We start from the raw sequence: 25,053 nt of genomic DNA on the forward strand, positions 1-25,053 counted from the left end.
TTTATTATATTCCTTACTGAGCCCTAAAAACATTCCGTACATGGCAGGTATTCTACCAAATTGTTATGCTCTGGTATGAAGCCACAGATTACCTGTATTTTTTTTTTTTGCAGATTTATGACTGATGCTGCTCGCCGGGAACAAGAATCCCTCAAGAAAAAGATTCAGCCGAAACTATCTTTATCAATTGCGAGTACCATTCCTCGGGGAAGTATTTCTACACCACAACGTCACAACAGCGGCAGCCTTACACCACCGGTCACCCCACCTGTTACTCCATCGTCATCATTCCGGAGCATTACTCCCACAGGTACCAAAGAAAAATAAACCTTTAAGTAAAGGCTATAAGGAAGTCTTTGTGTAAATCTGCAAATGTAGCTTTTCTCAGTCTTGTGTTAATCTATCTACAATTGACCAGCTACTTCTGAACTGAGGAGGAAGGATAATCAGGTCAAGTCCCACTTGCGATTGCTACTTCACGATCCCCTGCTAGATGTACACATATGTGAATGATGGTGTTTCACAGTTGGAGAGCCTTGTAATTTTCAATTAATTATTTGTGCAAAGTATCAGAGCATTCCCAGTAAACATGGAATTATAACTGAATTCTCTGGCTCAATGTTTGGGCGAGGAGAAGACAGATTTTTTCAAATTTAAGGTTAACTACATTTCATTTAAAGAGTAAGCACTTAAATCATTAAGATAAGGGAGTGTGGTGAAAAGGAGCTAAAATGAAACATTGCTTAGAGCAGGTAGGTGACAAAGGAAATTAAATTTAACTTGACTCAGTAAATTATCTGAGCCGAATTAAATTTTAGAAGGGTGAACAAAATAGAACCAAACTCTAAAGAAAACACATGGGATTTAAAACATTAAAATTGACAAGGGACGACTGGACAAATACTAAGAGAAAGGAATACAGCAAAATTAAGTGTAGCTAAAATGGAATTTGAAGTATGTTCGCTGTAGAAGTTTTACGAATGAGGGAGCTAAGTATAAAGAGAGAAAAGTTGCAAAATGAGTCTACTGATAATGCATTTTAAAGAAAGTTATGAATTAAGAATGCAGTGTACAGAAGAAAAGTCACACCTTTAGGGACCTGGAAATTCTGTTGCACAATTTTGTTGTCAAATGGAAAACAGCAATGATTGCTGCCTTTAGATTTCCTTGAATAATTAGTCGACTTGACCCTGGAGAGCATGAGAGGGGGCAAATGAAGGGGTATGAGGTTGATCCTGTGACAGATAGAACCCTTTGATATAAACTGCTCTGATTAGATACAGTATCTCTAAAGCTAAAAGATTCAGACTAACGCTAGAGGGATGCTGAAATTCAAAGTTTTGTTTTAAAATATCCATTCGTGGGATGTTGGCATAACTAGCTAGGCTGGCATTTATTACCCATTCTCAATTGTCCTTGAGAAGGTGATGGTATAGATCTTTAATGAAATAATTGTTTCTGGGATCAAAATTGAAAAGTTTATTTCATGCTTAACACTTGATTAAGAATATTTACCCTGTAAAGGTGCCTGATAAAAGTATTTAATGGAAAATTTCATTCAGTGTAATAAAAATTAGAAAACTCTGTTGATCAGTTTACTGCACAATTACTTCTTGACCCAGCATTTGAAGAAAGCCTCAAGAAGCATTGCTTAGTATTATTAACGACTGAAGAAATTGAAGTTATAGCATCTGTGATGTACAGTAACCACTGAACAACAAGAATTTGCATGTGCATGGCATACTTAAAACCACAAAATGTCCCAAGGTTTGTCTCCGAAGCATAGTGCAAAAGAAGGCAATAACTGTGTAAGGCACTATTACAGCATGAAGCCAAAAGCTTGGTCAAGGAGATTGATGTTAAGAACATTTTCTAAGAGGAAAGCAAGGTGGAGAGCCTGAAAGGTTAGACAGCGCATGCAACAGTAGTAATCCTGACATGGGTTGCATTATCAGAAGCTCATGTTGGAATCCAGATTGTAAACAGCCTGTTTCAGCTTCAAAGGGAGGAATGATGTCTGTGTCCAGGGGACAGACCAAAACCATTGACATCAGTCTTCCCAATATTTAGTTGGAGGAAAGTTTTGCACACCTAATACTGAACATTGGACATGCTAACCGACAATTTATAGACAGTGGAGGGGTCGAGAGAGAGGAGGTGATGCAAAGTTACTGGGCATCAGTGTACATGCAAAAACTGAATGTTTTCAGATGATGGTGGGAGGGTGGTGGTGGGTCGTGTCTAGTGGTAATTGTTCATGAACTGTAACTAAAACCATTGCGCTGATTCTTTGATAATTACTGGATAAATAAAAAACAGGCAAGGGTGGTCCCACCCAAGCCAATGGAAGAGAAGTCAACCATGTTGAAAGGCAGCAAATTGTTCGAGATGGTGAGGAGGAGGAGGAGTATTTAACTATTGTCACAATTCCACAGGATGTTATTTGTAACATTGATAAAAGGCATTGCTGTACTGTGGCAGAAGTGAAAGTCTGCTTGAAGAGAATTCTAAGAAAGATGGGCTCTGCTTTGGAAAGTGACAACACCTTCAAGAACGTTAGAGGGTTAAGAGGAGTTGAGGATGGAATAGCTTGCAAAAGCAAAGGAATCAAGCAAAATGCTTGATTGAGGAAGAAACTTGCATGGGACTAAGTTTTGTTCAGAGAGTTATAGAATTTTGAATGGTAATCGGTAATTTGGAAATAAGCCAGTGGCCAAAAGAGTGATAAAACAATTCAGATTATTGCACACACAATTCCTACAGTGTAGAAAGAGACATTCAGTCCATTTGGGTGCAAACTGTTTCCCCTGAACAGCATCCTACCCAGACCCAGCTCCCTACCCTATTCCCGTAACCCCACATTTGCCACAGCTAATCCACCTAGTCTACATATCCCTGGACACTGCGGGGCAGTCTAGCATGGCCAATCCACCTAACTTGCACATCCTTGGATTGTGGAAAGAAGCCAGAGCATTCATCACAAACCCAAGCAGACATGGGGAGAACGAGCAAACTCTGTACAGACTGTCACCCGAGGCTGAATTCAAGCCTGGCCTTTGGCACTGTGAGGCAGCAGTGCTAACCACTGAGCCAACGCACCACCCATCTGTCTTAATGAATACAATGTGCAATAATCATCAGAAGTAAATTTGTATTAAAATTTCAATTAAAATTATTCAGCATGGATTCAAAAGGAGAAGGCCCTACTTGACTAGCCCTCTTGACTTTTTGACTCCTGCAAGCCCTGTGAGTACGTTGGTGTATCTTGACTTCCAAAATGATATCTAATAAAATACTACGTGAAAGCCTATTTATTAACCTTAAGGTAGTGGGGATTTAGAGTCAGTTATGAATGAATAACAAACTGGCTGATTACAATGCAAATTAGTAAAATTTGTACATGATTTATAAGCTAGGAGGACCAGTAGAATCCGAGGAAGCAGCTTAACTATCACAGAACAACTTGGACAAAATACCCAAGGAAGTAGAACATGGAATTTCAAACAAAGTATGAAATGCTCTACATAGGAAGCAAAAATAGACTGCATGGTGTTGAACTAACTAAGGATGAACCTGAAGTCTTGACACGAAGTATATCCAGTCAGTCCAACGCATCAATCAGCAAAGTTAAAAAGTGTTGAATTCTAAAGCCTAAATATTAGAATGCAAGTCAAAGCAAGAACAAATTGTATCTTGAACACTCACTAGGGGTTCAGGAAACTAAGAAACACTAAGGTGTTCAAGTACTGGTAACAGGACAGAGAAACTAGATTTCTAATATTAGAGGTCTGAGTTATGAAGGAAGACTGGTTTAACGAGACAGAGGCATATTTTAGAGTATCAAGGATAAAGAAAACATTATTTTAGATTAACTGCAATTAGAAAGGTACATTTTGAAAATAGTTGTTTTATTCATTCACTGGTTGAGGGCATCACTGGCTAGGCCAGCATTTATTGCCCATCCCTAATTACCCAGCGGGCAGTTAAGAGTCAGTCACATTGCTTATGGGTCTGGAGTCACACGTAGGCTAGGTAAGGATGGCAGTTTCCTTCCATAAAGAATATTAGTGAGCTAGATGGTATTTTTGACAATTAACAATGGATTTATGGTCACTCTTAATTCCAGATTTAGTTTTCCAAGGCAGGATTCAAACTCAGATGCTCAGAATGTTACCTAGATTTCTGGATTAATAGCCCAATAATAAGACCAGTAGGCCGTCACCTCCCCTATAAACATTAAAAGGAAGACAAGGGCTGATATCAAAAAAAATGAGTGATCCACTGCAGATGTCCAAACTAAAGGAAAAATCTGCAAACATCTTAAAGCAATTGGATATCATGATAGATGGGCATTAAAATGGATACATCTCATTGGTCATTGCCATCTGTAATAATCTTTTGATTAACTAGTTCCAAAAGGTACTGTCCCATCCTGTTTGAAAAGCAGCGTTTATTTGGTGCCGACAAAGCACACACTAAGTATTCAGGTACAGGTCTAACTGAAAGTAGAACCAGTAAATTTTTTTTTGCCACCTTCTGTCCCGGATTGGTTAATGACGTCTGCACTTCAGAATTTAGTAATATCACAACTTAACATGAGGCTTTAAGCTACTGCTAATGATACATGACAAATGTAGCAGGAAAAATGGTGTTGATGTGATTCTGAGCAGCAGCAAGCGACCTTTCTCCACTGTGCCACAGAGAAACATTTACTTTAATAATACTAATATAAAGAGGGTTAAATAAACATTCAAGCGGAGGGGATAGTTGATCCGAAAGATGGTTAATCATTTCATAATTACAGTGACTTTTTGATATTCTGAAAAAAAAGCTCAAACTGCAGAATTATGTTACATTAGAGCTACTGTTTTCCCCTCCTGTTTTTCTTGTACATGACTGATAATGCTGTGGTATACAAAGCAATTGCACTGTTACAAGTCTGACATGTACTCAGAATATGACACAAGTTTAATTCATAAATCTTGGCAGTACTTCACCCCATTAGCCATGAAAATTTTACACTCAGATTAAAACAGGAAGGACTTTTATTTTAGGAATCCTGTTAGAAGCCTTCTGCAAGTTATTTGCCAAAGTCTTTGAACCAAGGCTTTGCAGCAGACATGCCAGCATCATGTCAGGAAACTAAAATTTTTTTTAATAAGACTCTTATTGAGCATGATAAAAGTGAAATAACTCCACAGAGGCCAGTATCCCATCAATCAGGGAACTCATATTCTGTGAGGTCCTCCTGGCTGACCTTGCTACAATCACTACAGAAAGTATCCTCAATTGAAAGCTGTAATTTTTCTTACTAAGAATAAATAACAAGACTATAAGACTTAAAAGCAGAAGTAGGCCATTCAACCCATTGAGTTCTGCTGTGCCATTCAATGTGAACATGGTTAATCTGATAATCCTCAACTTTCCATTTTCCTGCCTTTTTCCCATAACCCCTGATTCCCCTTACTGATTAAAAATACGTCTGTCTCGACCTTGAATGTACTTAATGACCCAGTGTCAACAGCCCTCTGTGGTAAAGAATTCCACAGATTCTCAATCCTGTGGAAGAAAAAATTCTTTCTCACCTCTGTCTTAAGTATACAACTCCTTATTCTGAAATTAAGCTTTCTGGTCCTTGACTCTCCCCAAAAGGAAACAACCATTACACATCTACCCAGTCAAGACCTCTAAGAGTCTTGTACAGTTCAATAAGGTTGTCTTCTTTATTCTAGTGAGTATGCTTTCAAATATTCAACCTCTCCTCATAAGTCAGTATCTCCAAACCTGGTTTCAGCCCAGTGAACCTTCTCTGGACTGACTATAAATGTCAGTACATCCTTCATAAGATAAGGGACCCAAAACTGTACACAGTATTCCAGTTGTGGTCTGATTAGTGCTTTATTTGGTTTAGGAAAACCTCATTACTTTTATATTCCATTCCCTTTGAAATAAAGACGAACATTCCATTTGCCTTCCCTGTTACCCAATGAACTTGAATACTCGCTCTTTGTAATTCATGGTCTAGGTCTCCCAAATCCCTTTGTTCTGTATCCTTCTGCAGTCTCTCTTCATTTGAATAATATTTAGCTCTTCTGTTCTTCTTGTTAAAATACCACCTCACATTTTCTAACATTATGTCAACTACCAAGTTTTTGCCCACTAATTTAATCTGATAGTATATATCCCTCTTTTCGAGGACTTGTGTCATCTAAACTATTTGCCTTCCTAACTATTTTTGTGTCATCTCCATATTTGGCTGTAGTACAAATTGACACTTACAGTACGTTGTGACTTCACAAAGGTTATTGCTTAACCAGTGAAATGCATTTATTTGTACTGTATGAGGCAATAATGGGTTCCCACCCTCCTCAATAAAATTTGGTAACTAATTGGACTTTAGAAAAATGGGAAGATACATTTTTTATTTATATTTTGAAATTGCATCAAGAAATAATAGGAATTAATAATAACTAGGAATCTGAGAGGTACCATTACATTTATGAGTATTTATCGTCATCAAAATTCCTCCAACAGTGTAAGAAACTAGACATGCAGCAAATCTATTAGGGATTAATAGTTTTACAAGGTGCACCTTTGCTACAGACCATCAACTAGTAGGAAATATGTGAAGAAATAAATTTTTAAGGACGTTACAGAAGAGCACAGAATAATGGAATAATTTTAATTGGGTCATTGATTGTCCTATTGTTAACTGTGATATCTATAATATGAAGAGCAGAAAGGGGAAAAAATTTTTATAGTGTGTTCAAGAAGATTTTCCACCCAAGTTATGTTTCCAGTCCAATGAGGCAGGAAGTATTGCTGGACCAGGCTCTGGGGTTGAGGTGGATCAAGGTTATTTTGTCAGTACTGAATATTTTGGAGTACAATGATCATAGAATCCTGAAGTTTAAGTTAGCGATAGAAAAGGGCAAGGAGTGATTCAGAATAAAATTATTTGTGTCTGGGAAGGGTCATCATCATTGGGGTAAGGGCAGATTTAGCCTAGAGAAATTGGAATCAAAGATTGGTCGTGCAAACTGAGCTGCTTTACAAAACAGCCAAAATATATTCCCATGAGCTGGACAGACAAACAAATCCAGAGCTCCATGGACAACAACAAAAAGCATGTAAGGTAAAACAGAAAAGAGGGTGTATTTGACAGATGTCAGGTGGATAACACACTGTTGAGAACCAAAGTCCAATACAGGATTCATTCACAGCTGGCCTTGGAGGAACCTGTGTGGGAGAGCTCTCAGTGCAGGAACATAAGTGCTTGGTTTTGAACGTATAGCCTTGCTGTAGGTCTGCAATACTGAATAGAATGGGCTCTTTCTTCATTATATGTTTTATTGAAATCTGTTTCGATTAAATTTTAAAAATATAAACCATAAATATTAAGTTAACTTGGAACACTGTTTTATAGGGCAAAAAGATGGCGCTATTTTCTGAGTCTTTAGACTGTGAAGGAGCAAAGATGGCCTTTAGTAAAATGATATCCTCTTCCTTGGATATAGGAAGCTAGGGAGCGTTTCCATGTTACTGATGATTATGTCTGCGTTAAGTGTGTTTGGTTGTGAATCCTAGAGGATTGCATGGATCATTTGAAGCAACAGTTGGAGACAATAAGGGATTTACATGAGCTGGGGTGTGTGATAGATGGCAGTTATCAGAAGGGAGAAAAGTCGCAGATACAGTCAGGAAAGGTAAGAGGTGTAGGCAGGCTGTGCAGGAGTCATCTGTGGTTATCCCCATTTCAAACAAGTATGCTGTTATGGAAAATATAGGGGGTGATGGACTCTCGGGGGAAGGTAACACGAACAGCCAAGTTTCTGGTATCGAGACAGGCTCTAATGCAGTGAGGGGTACGTCGGGTTCCAAGTGATTCATTATTTTAGGGGACTGTCTAATCCGAGAAACAGACAGACGTTTCTGCAGCTAGCAGCAAAACCTCAGAATGGTGTGTTGCCTTCCTGGTGCCAAAATTAAGTACCTCTCAGAGAGGGTGCAGAATGTTCTCAAAGGGGAAAGGGACCGGCAGGAGGTCATTGTACACATTAGAACCAACGACATAGGAAGGGAAAAGGATGAGATTCTGAAGGGAGAATATAGAAAGTTAGGCAGGAATTTAAAAAGGAGGTCCTTGAAGGTAGTAATATCTGGATTACTCCCGGTGCTACGAGCTAGTGAGTGTAGGGCAGATGAATGCATGGCTGAGGAGCTGGTGTATGGGGGAAGGATTCACATTTTTGGATCATTGGAATTTCTTCTGGGGTAGAAGTGACCTGTACAAGAAAGATGAATTGCACTGGAATTGGAAGGGGACTGATATACTGGCAGTGAGATTTGCTAGATCTGCTCAGGAGGATTTAAACTGGTAAGGTGGGATCCGGGGAGATAGTGATGAAAGAGATCAATCGGAGACTGGTACAGTTGAGAAAGAGAGAGAGTCAAGCAGTCAGAGCAGGAAGGAACAAAGCAGAGAACAAAATAGGACTGGTAAATTAAACTGCATTTATTTCAATGCAAGGGGCCTAACAGGGAGAGCAGATGAACTCAGGGCATGGTGAGGAGCATGGGACTGGGATAGCATAGCGAAATAAGAAAGGAATTATCACCTTATTGGGATTGTATTATAAACTCCCTAATAGTCAGAGGGAAATTGAGAAACAAATTTGTAAGGAGATCTCAGTTATCTGTAAGAATCTGGTCATGGATCTTAATTTTCCAAACGGGGTTGCCATAAGTGTTAAGGGTTTCGATGGAGAGGAATTTGTTAAGTGTGTACAAGAAAGTTTTCTGATTCTATATGTGGATGTACTGACTAGGGAAGGTGCAAAACTTTACCTACTCTTGAGAAATAAGGCAGGGCAGGTGACTGAGGTGTCAGTGGGGGAGCGACCATTAGTTTTAAAATAATGATGGAAAAAGATAGACCAGATCTAAACGCTGAAGTTCTAAATTGGAGAAAGGCCAATTTTGATGGTATTATGCAAGAACTTTCAAAAGCTGATTGGAGGCAGATGTTCGCAGGTAAAGGAACAGCTGGAAAATGGGAAACCTTCAGAAATGAGATAGTGAGAGTCCAATGGCAGTATATTCCTGTTCAGGTGAAAGGAAAGGTTGGTAGGTATAGGGAATGCTGGATGACTAGAGAAATTGAGGGTTTGGTTAAGAAAAAGAAGGAAGCATTTGACAGGTATAGGCAGGAGAGATCAAGTGAATCCTTAGAAGAGTAAAAAGGCAGTAGGAGTATACTTAGGAAAATTAGGAGGGCAAAAAGAGGACATGGAAATAGTTTTGGCAAATAGAGTTAAGGAGAATCCAAAGGGATTTTATAAATACATTCTGGACAAAAGGGTCCCTGGGGAGACAATAGGACCCCTCATAGATCAGCAAGGCAGCCTATGTGTGGGACCGCAGGAGATAGGGGAGATTCTAAATGAGTACTTTGCATCAGCGTTTACTGTGGAGAAAGACATGGAAGATGTAGAATATGGGGAAATAGATGGTGACATCTTGAAAAATGTCCATATTACAGAGGAGGAGGTGCTGGATGTCTTGAAATGCATAAAAGTGGATAAATCCCCAAGACCTGATCAGGTGTACCCTAGAACTCTATGGGAAGCTAGGGAAGTGATTCCTGGGCCCCTTGCAATTTGTATCATGCTAGTCACAGGTGAGGTGCCGGAAGACGAGAGGTTGGCTAACATGGTGCCACTATTTAAGAAAGGTGGTAAGGAAAAGCCAGAGAACTATAAGACCAGTGAGCCTGATATCAGTGATGGACATGTTGTTGGAGGGAATCCCAAGGGGCAGGATGTACATGTCTTTGTAAAGGCAAGGACTGATTAGAGATAGTCAGCATGGATGTGTGCATGGGAAATCATGTCTCATGAACTTGATTAAGTTTTTTGAAGAATTAACATAGATGTTTGATGAGGGTAGACATGATCTATATGGACTTCAATAAGGTGTTCGACAAGGTTCCTCATGGGAGACTGGTTAGCAAGGTTAGATCTCATAGAGTATAGGGAGACTAGCTATTTGGATACAGAACCAGCTCGAAGGTAGAAGATGGAGGGTGGTCGTAGAAGGTCGCTTTTCAGACTGGAGACCTGTGACCAATGGAGTGCCACAAGGATCGATGCTAGGTCCACTACTTTTCGTCATTTATATAAATGATTTGGATGTGACCATAGGAGGTATAGTTGGTAAGTTTGCAGATGACACCAAAATTGGAGGTGTAATGGACAGCGAAGAAAGTTACCTCAGATTACAACAGTATCTTGACCAGATGGGACAGTGGGCTGAGGTATGCCTGATGGAGTTTAATTTAGATAAATACGAGATGGTCCATTTTGGAAGGGCAAATCAGAGCAGGACTTATACACTTAATGGTAAGGTCCTAGAGCGTGTTGCTAAACAAAGACTTTGGAGTGCAGGTTCATAGTTCCTTGCAAGTAGAGTCGCAGATAGAAAGGATAGTAAAGAAGGTGATTGTTATGCTTTCCTCTATTGGTCAGAGTATTGAGTACAGGAGTTGGGAGGACATGTTGCGGCTGTACAGGACATTGGTTAAGCGACTTTTTGAATATTGCATGCAGTTCTGGTCTCCTTCCTATTGGAAGAATGTTGTGAAACTTGAAAGGGTTCAGAAAAGATTTACAAGGATGTTGTCGAGGATTTACAAGGTTGGAGGGTTTGAGCTGTCGAGGGGAGGCTGAAAAGATTGGGGCAGTTTTCCCTGGAGCATCAGAGGCTAAGGAGTGACCTTATTGAAGTTTATAAAATTATGAGGGGCATGGATAGGATAAATCTATACTCCCTCTAGTATGGGAGTCCAGAACTAGAGGGCATAGGTTTAGGGTGAGAGGAGAAAGATTCAAATGGGACCTCAGGGGCAACTTTTTCACACAGAGGGTGGTATGTGTATGGAATGAGCTGCCAGAGGAAGTGGTGGAGGTTGGTACAATTACAGTGTTTAAAAGGCATCTGGAAGGGTATATGAATAGGAAGGGTTGAGAAAGATATGGACCAAGTGCTGGCAAATGGGACTAGATTGGGTTAGGATATCTGGTCGGCATGGACAAGTTGGACCGAAGGGTCTGTTCCGTGCTGTATATCTCTTGACTCTATGTTTCGAAGATAAGTGGAAAAACAAACAAAAGGAACAAAGAGAATGATTGAGAGGGGACTGACAGTTAACATAAAACAGAATTCAAAAGTCTTCAATAGGCAGATAAATAGTAAAATGGTTGCAAAGAAACCAGTGAAGGACCTAAAAATGGATTTATGCATGTGATCAAGAGGTCAGAACTGAGTACCTTGCACGTGTCTTTCATGCCCAAATCATTTAATGCCTCCCATCTTTTACCCTAACTTTTCTGCATTTTTGTTTTATTTCTCACCCTTTCACATTTCACCACCATTTCCAATTTCACCACCTTATCAGCTACTGTATTTTTGAATTTTTCTAGTTTTTATTGAAAAGTTGAGTTGAAATTTTAACTCTGTTTCTCTATCCATAGGTGCTGCCTGACTTGCTGAGTATTTCAAGTGTTTTCTGTCTTAATTCCATTCTGCGTCATATCCATTAGGACTAGGTTTCTGAGATTTTTGCCAACAGGCAGCTTTGTTTAAAGTCTGCTTGCTGAATCAACCCAGATAATGGTAAATGTGTATTACTATCACCTTTTCTTCTGCCTGAGTTAGAGAGAGGCTCAAAAACATACTACCTCTTTTCCTGCCTTTTAACATAACCAGTATGTTCCTGTGAAATATATAATGGAGCGAAAGAGTTAGTGGAGTTTCTCCAACCTTTGCAATTTTATTATTTTTTTGTACATAGCTGAATAAATATCAGCAGGAGCACTAGCTGCACTGATGGGAGAGTTCCCAATCCTCAATCATACACTGCCGCATTCACAGCCACAGAATGAGCAACACATGCTCATCAACAACTGTGAACATCTTCTATGAATTACACTTAAAAGGATTGTTATTATTTAATGGCTGCAAACATTTCATATAAGTTGTACTGTCACGTTCTAAAAATACCATGTACATTTATGTCTATAAACTCAATCACCATAACCAACCTGTGATTATCCCAATTTCAGGTTCTCAAAAGTAAAACACCTTGAGAAATTGCAAGGTATGAATTATATTAACTGTGCATTATTTTCCACCTCAGACAGCCAAAATGTGTTAAAATAAAGAAAAAAAATCTGATAAATCTAATGGGGAGGCTTAGGTCTACTCATATTATCACTAGAATATTAATCCAGAAACTCATCAAACATATAGAGAAGTTTGAATTCAGTGCAGAATATCTGGAATTAAGAAATCATTGTTGATTATCAGGAAGGAAAAAAACCCATCTGGCTCGTTAATGTCCTTCAGTGAAGGAAATCTACTATCCTCACTCATCTGGTCTGGCATCCATGTGACACCAGACCTACAGCAGTGTGATTCACTCTGAATCACACTCTGGCTGATTAGGGATGGGCAGTAAATGCTGGTCTATTCAGTGATGACCACGTCTTGTGAATGAGTTAAAAACTAAACATGACAGCCTGGGGTAAACATGACTTTTTGATTTTACATTACTCCTGATTATTGTTGTGGTTGATAATGGTTCAGTATTAGCAAGATTACATTGTTACACAAGTCAAAATTATGTCCTCGTCCCTTAGTAGGATAGTAACAGGTGGCCATGGTCCCTGTTTTCATAAAAAGACATCAGAACAGATGCAGGTAATTACAAATTCTTTGATCCCATACAAATTAATAGAATTGGTTGTTGGAAGTAAATCTGAAGCCTATCTAGATAATAATCCTGTAAGTAGTCATCACCATAGATTCAGAAAGACTAAATATGTCAAATGTTAGGATGCTTCACTCTGCAACGCAATGGTATAGGGTATGTTAAAATGGGTTAGTTAGCTCAGTTAACTGGACAGCTGGTTTGCAATGCAGACTGAGAGCAACAGCATGGGTTCAGTTCCCACACTGACTGAAGTTACTGTGAAGGCCTCCTCTTTTCAACCTCTCTCCTTGACTGAGGTGTAGTGACCCTCAGATCAAACCATCACCAGTAGTCTCTAATGAGAGAGAGCCCCTACGGCCTGGTAGGACTATGGTGACTTTACATTTTGCTGCATAGAGATAATTTAACCATTTGAGATGTAAATTTATTGGTTGGTAGATCAGAAAATGGAGATTGTATTCAAATAGTTGTGGAAATCAGCTTGCTTTAGACACAGAAGATAAATTGGGCATTTTTAGTGATTACGCAGACCAGTTATGGGTGTGATAAAGTTGATTTATTTGAGCAGGAGCCATTTATTAGGGAGCTCTGATACAATATCACTTCTTGAAGTTTTAAGAAAAAGGAGCATACATCTTTGTTTGGAGTCAGTTGTGACCAATAGAGGAGGTAAGAACACATGAATTGAGTGAGAGCTAAAATATTTGCCCCAGCTAGAAACTAATCAAAATAAAATGTTTAGTTGAATCAGCCTTGCATATGGTGCCTTGAAGCACTGCTTTAATATTTTGTTTCACAATAGATCAAGCATCTGGGCAGAATTGATATTTAATATCTATGTCCCTCTGTTTTTATTGTTCTGTGGGATGGATAAAACAGTGAGCCACTTTCTTGGATTGCAGTGCTCCATCCTGTACAGTTACACCTGAATGTTATTAAAAATGGAGTTCTAGATTTTTGACCCAATGCATAAAAGTAGGCCAATCAGCCCCTGCCATTTTATATCATAGCTGATCATCTCCTTCAATACCATATTCCCATCATATCCCCATATCTCTTATTCAGGAGAGGCACAATTGATGGTTCCCACTTGTCAGCCCAAACTGAATGTTGTCCAGTCTTGCTGAATTTAAGGTCAGACAGCTTCATTATCTAAGAATTAGTGAATAGTACTGAACACTGCAATCAACCATGTACTTCTGATTGTATGATAGAGGAGGGGCTATTGATGAAACAAGTGAAGGTAGTTGTCCCTCAGACATTGATCTGAGGAATTAGAATCCCTACAGTTTGGAAACAGGCCCTTCGGCCCAATAAGTCTACATTGACCCTCCGAAGAGTAACCCACCCAGACCCATTCCCCTACCCTATATATTTAGTCCTGACTAATGCACCTAACCTGCACATCCCTGGACACTATGAGCAATTTAGCATGGCCAATTCACCTAACCTGCACATCTTTGGACTGTGGGAGGAAACCATAGTACCCGGAGGAAACCCACCCAGACGCAGCAGAATGTGCAAACTCCACACAGACAGTCGCCCGAGGCCGGAATAAATCCTGGAACCCTGACGCTGTGAGGCAGCAGTGCTAACCACAGAACCACCTTGGCGCTCCATGCCATTTGAGTGGTATTCTGAATTGAGGCTTTGACAAACATAAAGCTTGGTGTTGAGTAAGACTCCAACGGTTGAAAGTTTTGTTCCTGATTCTCTGCAATTTCAATTTTAAATGGTCACCTTAATACTCAAGTGTTGCCTTGATGCCAAGGGAAGTAATCACTCTTATCTCTGAAATTCAGCATTTCTGTTCATGTTAGGATTAAGGCTGTATTAAAATCTATAACCAAATGGCCTCATGGAGTCCAAACTGATGAGCATTATTTAACAGGTTATTTTACTGCCACTTAATAGCACTGTCTACAGCACCTTCTATCACTTGTTGGTGACTGAGGATAGACTAATGGGATGGTAATTGGTCAGATTGAATTTTGTAAATTTTCTGAGCATTTCTGTTATCTGCTAGTTGTGGCACTGCTAATGAAGGAGGTAGAGAATATGATGAAATGAAAAAAAGATTATAATGCATATCAGGCGAGTTCTTCAAAAAAGAGCCAGACCAAATATAATAAGTTGAGAAGGGAAGTGAAAGAAGACTGGTAATGAGAAAATTTGAGAACAGAGTGGCAGTTAACATAAAAGGGAACCCAAAAATATTTAAACTGACCCTGTAAATAGTAAACAACTGCAACAAAGAAGATGAAATGTGTTTTAAGGTTCAGGGCAAAGCTAGGATACTTAGAGCACTTAATGAATACCTTGTATTGATATTTACTTAGGAAAAGGATGCTGACACAACAACTGAAAATTTGGAGTTGGCAGAGGTACTGGGTTGAGTGAAAATTAATAGGCAGGCTATACTGGGAAGAGAAATGTTATTTCACCTGATCCAGATATCTTGCATCCCAGGTTACTAGGGGAAGCCAGGGAGAGAGAAAGCAGATGAGCTTGCCATAATCTTCAAACTCTCCCCAGTTATAGGACATGTAATAGAAATATTGTGAAATGGCAAATGTGGCAACGCTTTTCTTTTGAGAAAGGAATGCTTTTACATCCTAGTAATTACAATTATGTTTAATCAACCTTGTCAGACATGTTATAACTCATATCTGGGGCCGATTAGACTTGATTCCAGATCTTATGGCCCAGAGACAGGCATGTCAGTGGTGGGTAGGATTTTATAAACAAATATCAGAGAGAATAAAAATAACAGGCACGTGGAGAGGTTTGAGTTACAGGAAGTAAGGAGACCCAGCATCAATTTCTAAAGGGCAATTTATGTTTGACTAATCCAATTGAGGTTTTTGACAATTACCAGAAAAGTTTGATGAAAGGAATGCAGTGAATGTCTAGATTGTTTAGCTCAGTTGGTTAGAGCATGATGCAGAATGATGCCAATGGTATGGGCTTAATCTGGGTAACCGTTGTGGTGTTCGTGGAGACCTGCGACCTTTCCTTGCCCCATGCTTGTAAACTGGCGCTCCTCAGGCTGTATATAGAGTCATAGAGATGTAAGCACGGAAACAGGTGCTTCGGTCCAACCCATCCACGCCGACCAGATATTCCAACCCAGTCTAGTCCTGCCTGCCAGCACCTGGCCCATATCCAAACCCTTCCTATTCATATACCCATCCAAATGCCTTTTAAATGTTGCACTTGTCCTATTCTCCACCACTTCCACTGGCAGCTCATTCCATACACGTACCATCCGCTGCGTGAAAAAATTGCCCCTTAGGTCTCTTTTATATCTTTCCCCCCTCATCCTAAACCTATGCCCTCAAGTTCTGGACTCCCCAACCTCAGGGAAAAGACTTTGTCTATTTATCCTATCCATGCCCCTCATGATTTTGTAAACCTCTATAAAGGTCACCATCATCAGTCGTATCTCTGTAATGGGGAGTGATGCTTTCTTTATGGACTAGTGCTGAATAAGTATTATCAGAATTTAAAAGGCATTACCACATAAAGGACTAGTTAACAAATTTGAGATTAGTGGGTGGGGTGGATACTGTCAGCTTGAAAAATAATTGGCATGACAAAAAACAGCAAGTTGTTGTAAATAGACATGTTTCAGACTGAAGGATGTTAGGAAACAGTGGTGTTCCTCAAGAGTCTGTGCTAAATTACTTTTTAATATTTGGAAAATTGACTACAAAGTGAAATATCATAATTTGCCACTTAGATCAACATTGTATGTGGCAAATAGTAAGGATGTCAATTGACTATAGTAGAGCATAGGTGAGCTGAATGTGCAGAGATAGCAGACTGAATTCAACACCAAGACATCTGGGATGATGCAGTTGGACAGAAGGAATAGGAGAGACAAGATAACTGAATGGCACAGTTGTGAAAATTGAACAGAGACAAATTTAGCCTGGGAAATGCATGTGCATAAATCTTTTAAGGTAGGAGGACATATTGAGAGCATTCAGCAAAGCATGTGGGAAGTTCAGCTTCGAATGTGCTAAAACAGGGAAGTGAAACTGTACATTGATACCGTTCTGGTTAGGTCACAACTCATGTATTTCATCCAGTGTTGGTCATCAGATTTTATGAAGGATTTTGAAGGTATTTGTATGGGTGCAAATGAGATTTAACAGGAATGAAGTAATTTAGCTACCAGGTGAGTTTAGAGAACCTGGGATTGTTCTCCTTGAAGCAGAGGAGGTTGATGGGAGATTTGCTGGATGCATGAAAGTTTATGACAGCATTAAATAAGGTAGACAAGGCATAACTAATGCTTTAAGGAATAGCGGATGCTGATTTAAGATTTTGAGCAGGGGATACTGGGGATGTGTGGAAGAAGGATTGGAACAGTGAGTTGTAATGACCTGGACCCTCTGTGCCTATGAGGATGGTGGAAGCAAAGGTGACCAATGATTTCAAAGGAAAATTGTAAGGTATTTGAGACAAATACACCTTTATGGCCGTGGAGATAGAGTTGGGGAATGACGCTAACTTGATTTCTCTGGAGAGAACCAGCATTGACTTAATGGAACAAATAGTCTCTATCTGGGATGTAATGACAGCCTCATCACTTTGTGGTTATTCTGAGGTATGTCCAGAACTGTACACCATTTATTCTCCACCAAATCAATTGAGGCAGCAACAGGAAGAGCTTATGCTTGAAATGTTGACTCTCCTGCTCCTCAGATGCTGTGATTTTCCAGCGCCACACTCTTGACTCTGATCTCCAACATCTACAGTCCTCACTTTCTCCTAGCGACAGGAATGTGCCAAGTACATGATAGCAGATTGTGGCAGATTGTGCCCAAAACACCTCAAGTTTGGATTGCTAGGCCTAATTTAGAATTGTGGTGGAGTCTTGGTATACAATGGTACCACATCTTCCCACAGAAACAGAATAAGTGTAATCCTTCAAATAAATTCTATTCAACAAACATTTTTGCTGCCTCTTAAAAACAATTAACTTATTCACTGTGAATTTTGTCATAGGTGTATCAGGTCTAAAACCTGTCATTTTCTTGATGTTAAGAGATCTCATTAGTAGAATTAATTTTAATTTTCTCTAATAGCCTCCCTAATAATAGCCTTCCTGATAGCATAGTTGAGATCACATCAACTGTAACAGAAAGCTGTAGTATATTGCCTAGGCCTGCTCACCTTGTTTACATCCCCCCCAACATCCGATCTATTTTTCCTAATCCCGACTGACACTGAACAAAATCTTTCTTTTCAAGAAGAAATCATTCACAGAAATAGATTTCAAATGTGTAAACTCCAGTGAGGGAGATTAAAATGGAGAATAGAGAATAAAGAGTTAATACGAGACACATGTGGATTACTTAAAGTGTGTTGTTATATAGTTTACAACGTTCATACCTCTCTACATCCTCATTTTGTCCTATTAAGGGCATAAAATCTACCATGCCTCAAATACTCTTTGGGGATATTTGGATATCTAAAGGCACAGGGTCTCAGCCCAATTAAAATTACATTCTCAAACTTCACGTTGAAATACAATATGTAGGGCGAAAATCATTCCTTTTTGTAGTGATCCAGACTTCTGATAGCTCCCCAGGTAATGATATCATGAAAAGCTTTTGCCTTGACACATGTTTGTGTTGTGTTGAAGTGTTTGGAAAAGATTTAACCTTAATATAATACCTGAAACATTGATTTTGTGATTCATTTTTTGATGGCACAGCTACCTGTTTTTCCTAGAGAGTGTTGTGTTTGTTTTGTCTTTTTCTCCTGTGCTGACATTCATTTTGTTTTACAAATACTGGTGCCAGTGAATTTTAGGAAAACTGCACAAGTTGATCCTTGTTGATTTTGAAGAGAAACTGGAGTTAGGTATAGTTGATTAGGTATAGTTATGCAGTATGTTTTGGTTGTTAATATGGCTAGATAATTAGCATGTAACTGTCATGAGTAAATTGTGATCATGTTTGCTTCCAGAGATAATTATACACCATGCTGTGTGTGACACTTTCAGTTAGAATACTTATAATAAAAATACAAATAGTTCTTACATTTGTAATGCACCTTTTCATTTTGAAATTCCTTAAAACATTTAACACAATTGATTCCTTTTTGAACTGTGGTTATATGTCATTTTACATTTTTCCTATAACAAAGCAAAGTACTTGTGCATAATAGTAAACCAAAAAAACTGTTTGTTAATGATGTTGTCGTTAGTAGTAAATATGTATTGTGTTTCTATTTTCCTGTGTAAGTATTTTTATGAAACATAATAGAAAATACAGATAGGGCGGGGCAGGGAGGGAATATTGATCAGTAGCTGAATGAGCGAGTCAAGTTCAAATTTATGTTCTGATGAAGAATTATGTCCAAAGTATTAACCTTTATTTCAGATAGTGATTAACGAATATCGTGATTCCTACATTTTCAATGTTATTTCACATTTCCGGAGTTTGTGGTTTATTCTGTCTTTGGTTTTATGTGGATGTTTATAATTTTATGCAGTGTTTTTGCAGCTGTTCTGTGACAAAACATACTTTTATGAGGCTAAGCAAGCTCCACATCTAAATTATCCAGTCGTTCACTTATTTATACTCACTACAGGTCATAAATATGTAACCAATAGTAATCAAAATCTAAATTTAATGATATTCTTTGATTAAATAATGTATAGTATTACCATTACAGTATGACTAATCAAAACTTATTCATGACTATATTACCTGGGAGATGGTAGTCCCACATATGCACTTTCATAATATGCTTTACGCTTAATGGGTAGACAGTGGAGACTTAATGTGGTTTCAGTGACAGACAACCTTGCATTTCTGATGTTCATTAATTTAATTAGAGATATTTATGAGCAAGATTCTACTTTTGTGAGTGATGCAAAATTGAGTGCTTTGATTATTGCTTAGATGAAACTCTGGAAGGAGTTTAGAGGTCAACATGGCATATAATTGGCTGATGGTATTCAATGGAAACACATTGAATGGTGCTAAAAACATAAAATAGTCTACATACATGAAATTGGGTTACAACAGGTTACTACTTTCAAGAAGATACAAAAAGTAGGGTGCTTAAAACAAGAGTTTTAGGGGGAAAAGAGGGAAACCTGTAAAAAGGATAAAGGAAAATTTGATGGAACCTTGGACACCTATCAAGTTTTCTGGCATACCTTCCAAACCCATGCTGTCCACTACCTAGGAATACTACTATCTGCAAGTTCCCCTCCAAGCCACACACCATTCTGACCTGGAACTGTATCAACATTCCTTCTCTCACTGGATCAAAAATCCTGGAATTCCCTAACTGCACTGTGCATACACTTAAACCACATGGACTAAAGTGGTTCAAGAAAGGAACTCACTACCACCTTCTGACGTTTATTAGGGATGGGCAATAAATGTTGACCTAGCCATAAATACCCACATTCCTTGAACAATCTCTGCCCTAAACAGACTATTTAAATATGTAAAAATCAGAGTTCTAAAATCCCTTGTAAAGAGAAATTGTACATTAATGTAGTACCTTGCATAGTCTCAGGGCACGTCTAAGCAATTTTCAGCCAGCAAAGTACAGTTGAGATAGAGTTCCTGTTGTGAGGAAAGGCTTAAGCTTAGGTATTGGTACATGTTAACAATTCCTGTGCAAGAGTCAGAACCAATGTACTTGTGGGGCAGTATAGTGCTTTGGCAGTGGTTTTTGACTAATTGAGCAGGAGAAGTTGGGAACCAGAATGTGACATTAAAAAGGGGCAAATAAGGAATGTCTAATTGAGGTTTACAGTGCATGTTTGTAAATTCATACAAATAATGAGTGGCAAATAATGGTGAGTTGCAGATGCAAATAGGCACATGAGAATATCTGGAGGTGATAATGCCAACTGGTTCAAAAAAAGGGCAAATGAGGGTTCTGAAAACACATTTGGACTAGTTCACAATGGTTGGACTAGCTTGGCAGTATTCCAGGAGGTGGCCTCATTGTACTTTGTAGCAGTGTGGATCTCAGTAAAATCTAGGTGGGTCAGTTCATAGGGCTGGAGAGGAAACTGCTTTGCTGAAGTATGTTTAGCTGTGGTTGTGGTCCCATGGAGCCTCCTGTTGTCATCTAAGATCTGATAGAGTTTGGAAGCTGGCAAATTTTCACAGCTGGAAAACTGTGGCCTCAGCTCACTGGCAAACTCGAAAAAAAGGCCTACATTTGTCAATGGCGTCAGAGACCCGGGTTCAATTCCCGCCTCAGGTGACTGTCTGTGTGGAGTTTGCACGTTCTCCCCGTGTCTGCATGGGTTTCCTCCGGGTGCTCCGGTTTCCTCCCATCATCCAAAGATGTGCAGGGTCAGGTGAATTGGCCACGCTAAATTGCCTGTAGTGTTAGGTAAGGGGTAAATGTAGGGGTATGGGTGGGTTTCGCTTCGGCGGGTCGGTGTGGACTTGTTGGGCCAAAGGGCCTGTTTCCGCACTGTAATCTAATCTAATCTAATCTAATCTAATCTAATCTAATAAATTTGTTTTTCCCAACTGTGGTCTTTGGCAGGCACCAATTTTACACTTGTTTCAGACCCACGTTAAAAATCACCCACCCTTTACTGTGCAAAGTAATTGGTAAAACTTTGATGATTAAAAATTGGTGTGCTGATTCATGAGTATTGTCTTTAACTGAATCTTGTAAATTGCTAAGAACATAAGCTGTCACAGGTTAGTTCTGTTTTCTTTTCTATTCTAAGTTCCATTCTTGGCTATGTTATTTTCTGAGAATAAAATCACTTTTGGATGCTTTTTTTAAAGTTCTGTTTAACAAGGACTTGAAAATCAGGATTTGTCACCATGCTGATTTTGTTGTAAAGTTTTTGCAATGTGTATCTAACTGCATATCAGCAAAAGTAATAAGGCTCTTGAACCTGTCTTGTGATGTGCTAGACTTTTGGATGCTGAAGAACACTTGAGGTTTGTACAGTTTAAATTTTAGAAAGCTCTGATGAGCCCATGAGCACTTATTTACTTTGATTTCACCTTTTTAGATCTCAGTCATTCAAACCAACAAAATGTAATAACTGGTATTTTTCACAACTGTGTATATCTAGAGCAGTGAACATAATTTTTGTTATCCTTTTGGTGATCAGCTAATATGGGGAGGCTGGCAAAATCACAAATTCGAAAGGTGTTAGGTAGTCTGCCCAATCTATCCGTACTAGCCCTCTGCTTAGGAAGGGGAGAAGTCAAGACTGCTTACTTGGAGCCCAGTTGAGCCACTTTAGATGTCAAGTAAGAGCCTCTTCCCACCTTGATGAGCATTTTGCCCACATTTGGAGGACCTGCCACTGTCTGGAGAGACGGTCCAGTAAAACACAGAAAGGGCAGCACTGTGGCTTTATAGTTAGCATTGCTGCCTCAAAGCACCAGGACCTAGGTTCAATTTCAGCTTGGGGTGACTGTTTATATGGAGTTTGCACGTTCTCCTTGTGTCGGCATGGGTTTCCTCCAGGTGCTCAAGTTTCCTCCCACAGTCCAAAGATGTGCAGGATAGGTGAATTGGCCGTGCTAAATTGCCCGTACAGTTCATGGATGTATAGGCTTAGGTGGGTTAGCCATGGGAAATGTAGGGTTACAGGGCGAGGGTGGGTCTGGATGGCATATTCTTTGGAGGGTCGGTATGGACTTGATGGCTGAATGGCCTTCTCCCTTGCCCCTTCCCTAGCGCTTCCATCGTCCCTTCCTTCGCCCCATCCCCAGCACCTTTCCCCTTCCCCGTTAGTTTATGTTTTGGGCTCTGTTTGTCCACAGAGGGGTCTCCATGTGGCAGTGGCTACCACTATGTCAACAATACAAACTGTGTTCAGTAACCCTGACCTCTGTTAGGCCTGTCTTTCTTGCCTCAGCAACCCAGACATTATTTAGTTGCAAAGCCAATCATAGAAACAGGAATGGCCACTGCTAGCAGTGGTGCTCTGGGAGGGCCAGCATTTCATGAGGGGGTGGAATACCATTCTTAATCAGGATGGCAGCCCAGTACCAATCAGTTAATTGGCTGCGAAAGACAAAATGCATTCCCTGGTCCTGCTACCTATCAAATTCAGGGTTACCTATTGCTTCCTCCTCCTCTCCTTTTATTTTTTTTCTGTCTCTTTTTTTTTTTGTTGCCCCCTCCCCACCTCCAACACCATTGTTTCAGCTCGAACACTGGGTTTTCTGCTGACTCCACAAATGTGTTCTCTCTTCCTCTGGCATATAATGAATCAAAGTTTCAAGCTGAGCCAGCCTTACTCTGCACCATGCGTTTTAATTTGTCCATTTCAATTTGATGAGGCAACAATGGAGGAAATGGAAAACCTCTTCATTTTGTTAAACAGATTTTTAATTCAGTGTTCATTTGAAGCTGGAAGGAGAATTGAAATAAATGTACCCTGATGGTAATAGTTGCATTGCCTTGAAGCAAGTTAGAGTCATAGAGATGTACAGCATGGAAACAGACCCTTCGGTCCAACCCGTCCATGCCGACCAGATATCCCAACCCAATCTAGTCCCACCTGCCAGCACCCGGCCCATATCCCTCCAAACCCTTCCCATTCATATACCCATCCAAATGCCTCTTAAATGTCGCAATTGTACCAGTCTCCACTACTTTCTCTGGCAGCTCATTCCATACACATACCACCCTCTGCATGAAAATGTTGCCCCTTAGGTCTCTTTTATATCTTTTCCCTCTCACCCTAAACATATGCCCTCTAGTTCTGGACTCCCCGACCCCAGGGAAAAGACTTTGCCTATTTATCCTATCCATGCCCCTCATACTTTTGTAAACCTCTATAAGATCACCCCTCAGCCTCCGATGCTCCAGGGTAAACATCCCCAGCCTATTCAGCCTCTCCCTGTAGCTCAGATCCTCCAACCCAGTCAACATCCTTGTAAATCTTTTCTGAACCCTTTCAAGTTTCACAACATCTTTCCGATAGGAAGGAGACCAGAATTGCACACAATATTCCAACAGTGGCCTAACCAATGTCCTGTACAGCCGCAACATGACCTCCCAACTCCTGCATTCAATACTCTGACCAGTAAAGGAAAGCATACCAAACGCCGCCTTCACTATCCTATCTACCTGCGACTCCACTTTCAAGGAACTATGAACCTGCACTCCAAGATCCTTTTGTTCAGCAACACTCCCTAGGATCTTACCATTAAGTGTATAAGTCCTGCTAAGATTTGCTTTCCCAAAATGCAGCACCTTGCATTTATCTGAATTAAACTCCATCTGCCACTTCTCAGCTCATTGGCCCATCTGGTTCAGATCCTGTTGTAATCTGAGGTAACCCTCTTCGCTGTTCAATACACCTCCAATTTTGGTGTCATCTGCTAACTTACTAACTGTACCTCTTATGCTTGCATCCAAATCATTTATGTAAATGACAAAAAGTAGAGGGCCCAGCACCAATCCTTGTGGCACTCCACTGGTCACAGGCCTCCAGTCTGAAAAACAACCCTCCACCACCATCCTCTGTCTTCTACCTTTGAGCCAGTTCTGTATCCAACTAACTGGTTCTCCCTGTATTCCATGAGATCTAACCTTGCTAATCAGTCTCCCATGGTGAACCTTGTCGAACACCTTACTGAAGTCCATATAGATCACATCTTCTGCTCTGCCCTCATCAATCTTCTTTGTTACTTCATCAAAAAACTCAAGTCAAGTTTGTGAGACATGATTTCCCACGCACAAAGCTATGTTGACTATCCCGAATCAGTCCTTGCCTTTCCAAATACATGTACATCCTATCCCTCAGGATTCCCTCCAACAACTTGCCCACCACCGAGGTCAGGCTCACTGGTCTATAGTTCCCTGGCTTGTCCTTACCACCCTTCTTAAACAGTGGCACCACGTTTGCCAACCTCCAGTCTTCCAGCACTTCATCTGTGATTATCGATGATACAAATATCTCAGGGTACACCTGATCAGATCCTGGGGATTTATCCACCTTTAACCGTTTCAAGACATCCAGCACTTCCTTCCTCCTCTGTAATCTGGACATTTTGCAAGATGTCACCATCTATTTCCCTACAGTCTACATCTTCCATATCCTTTTCCACAGTAAATACTGATGCAAAATATTCATTTAGTATCTCCCCTTAAGTCCACTTATAATTTTCCCTGCAAAGTGACCTCACTTCTGCACTATTGTTCTTGTGTAATAGTGAGGAGCATGTCTTGGAAGCAAAGCTGATAGCAAATCAGAAACCTTCCTTGCCTCTGTCTGCTTATTTTCCTTAATGTCAGTGAAT

At 39.9% G+C, this 25,053-nt stretch overlaps 1 protein-coding gene across 2 annotated transcripts in view; it reads left to right on the forward strand.

Annotated features, from left to right (window-relative positions):
• jazf1b (JAZF zinc finger 1b) overlaps nucleotides 1-25,053 on the forward strand; it is a 280,042-nt gene that overhangs the window by 219,999 nt on the left and 34,990 nt on the right. For both annotated transcript variants that reach the window (XM_043689536.2, XM_087986958.1), the window contains exon 3: nucleotides 114-310. In XM_043689536.2, coding sequence (XP_043545471.1) covers nucleotides 114-310 — 197 coding nt within the window. The remainder of the gene's footprint in view (nucleotides 1-113; nucleotides 311-25,053) is intronic.

Source organism: Chiloscyllium plagiosum, unplaced genomic scaffold (genome assembly GCF_037043375.1).
Source record: "Chiloscyllium plagiosum isolate Xiang-an unplaced genomic scaffold, Cpla_swu_hap1 HiC_scaffold_5, whole genome shotgun sequence".
In the NCBI taxonomy this organism is placed as follows: Eukaryota; Metazoa; Chordata; class Chondrichthyes; order Orectolobiformes; family Hemiscylliidae; genus Chiloscyllium; species Chiloscyllium plagiosum.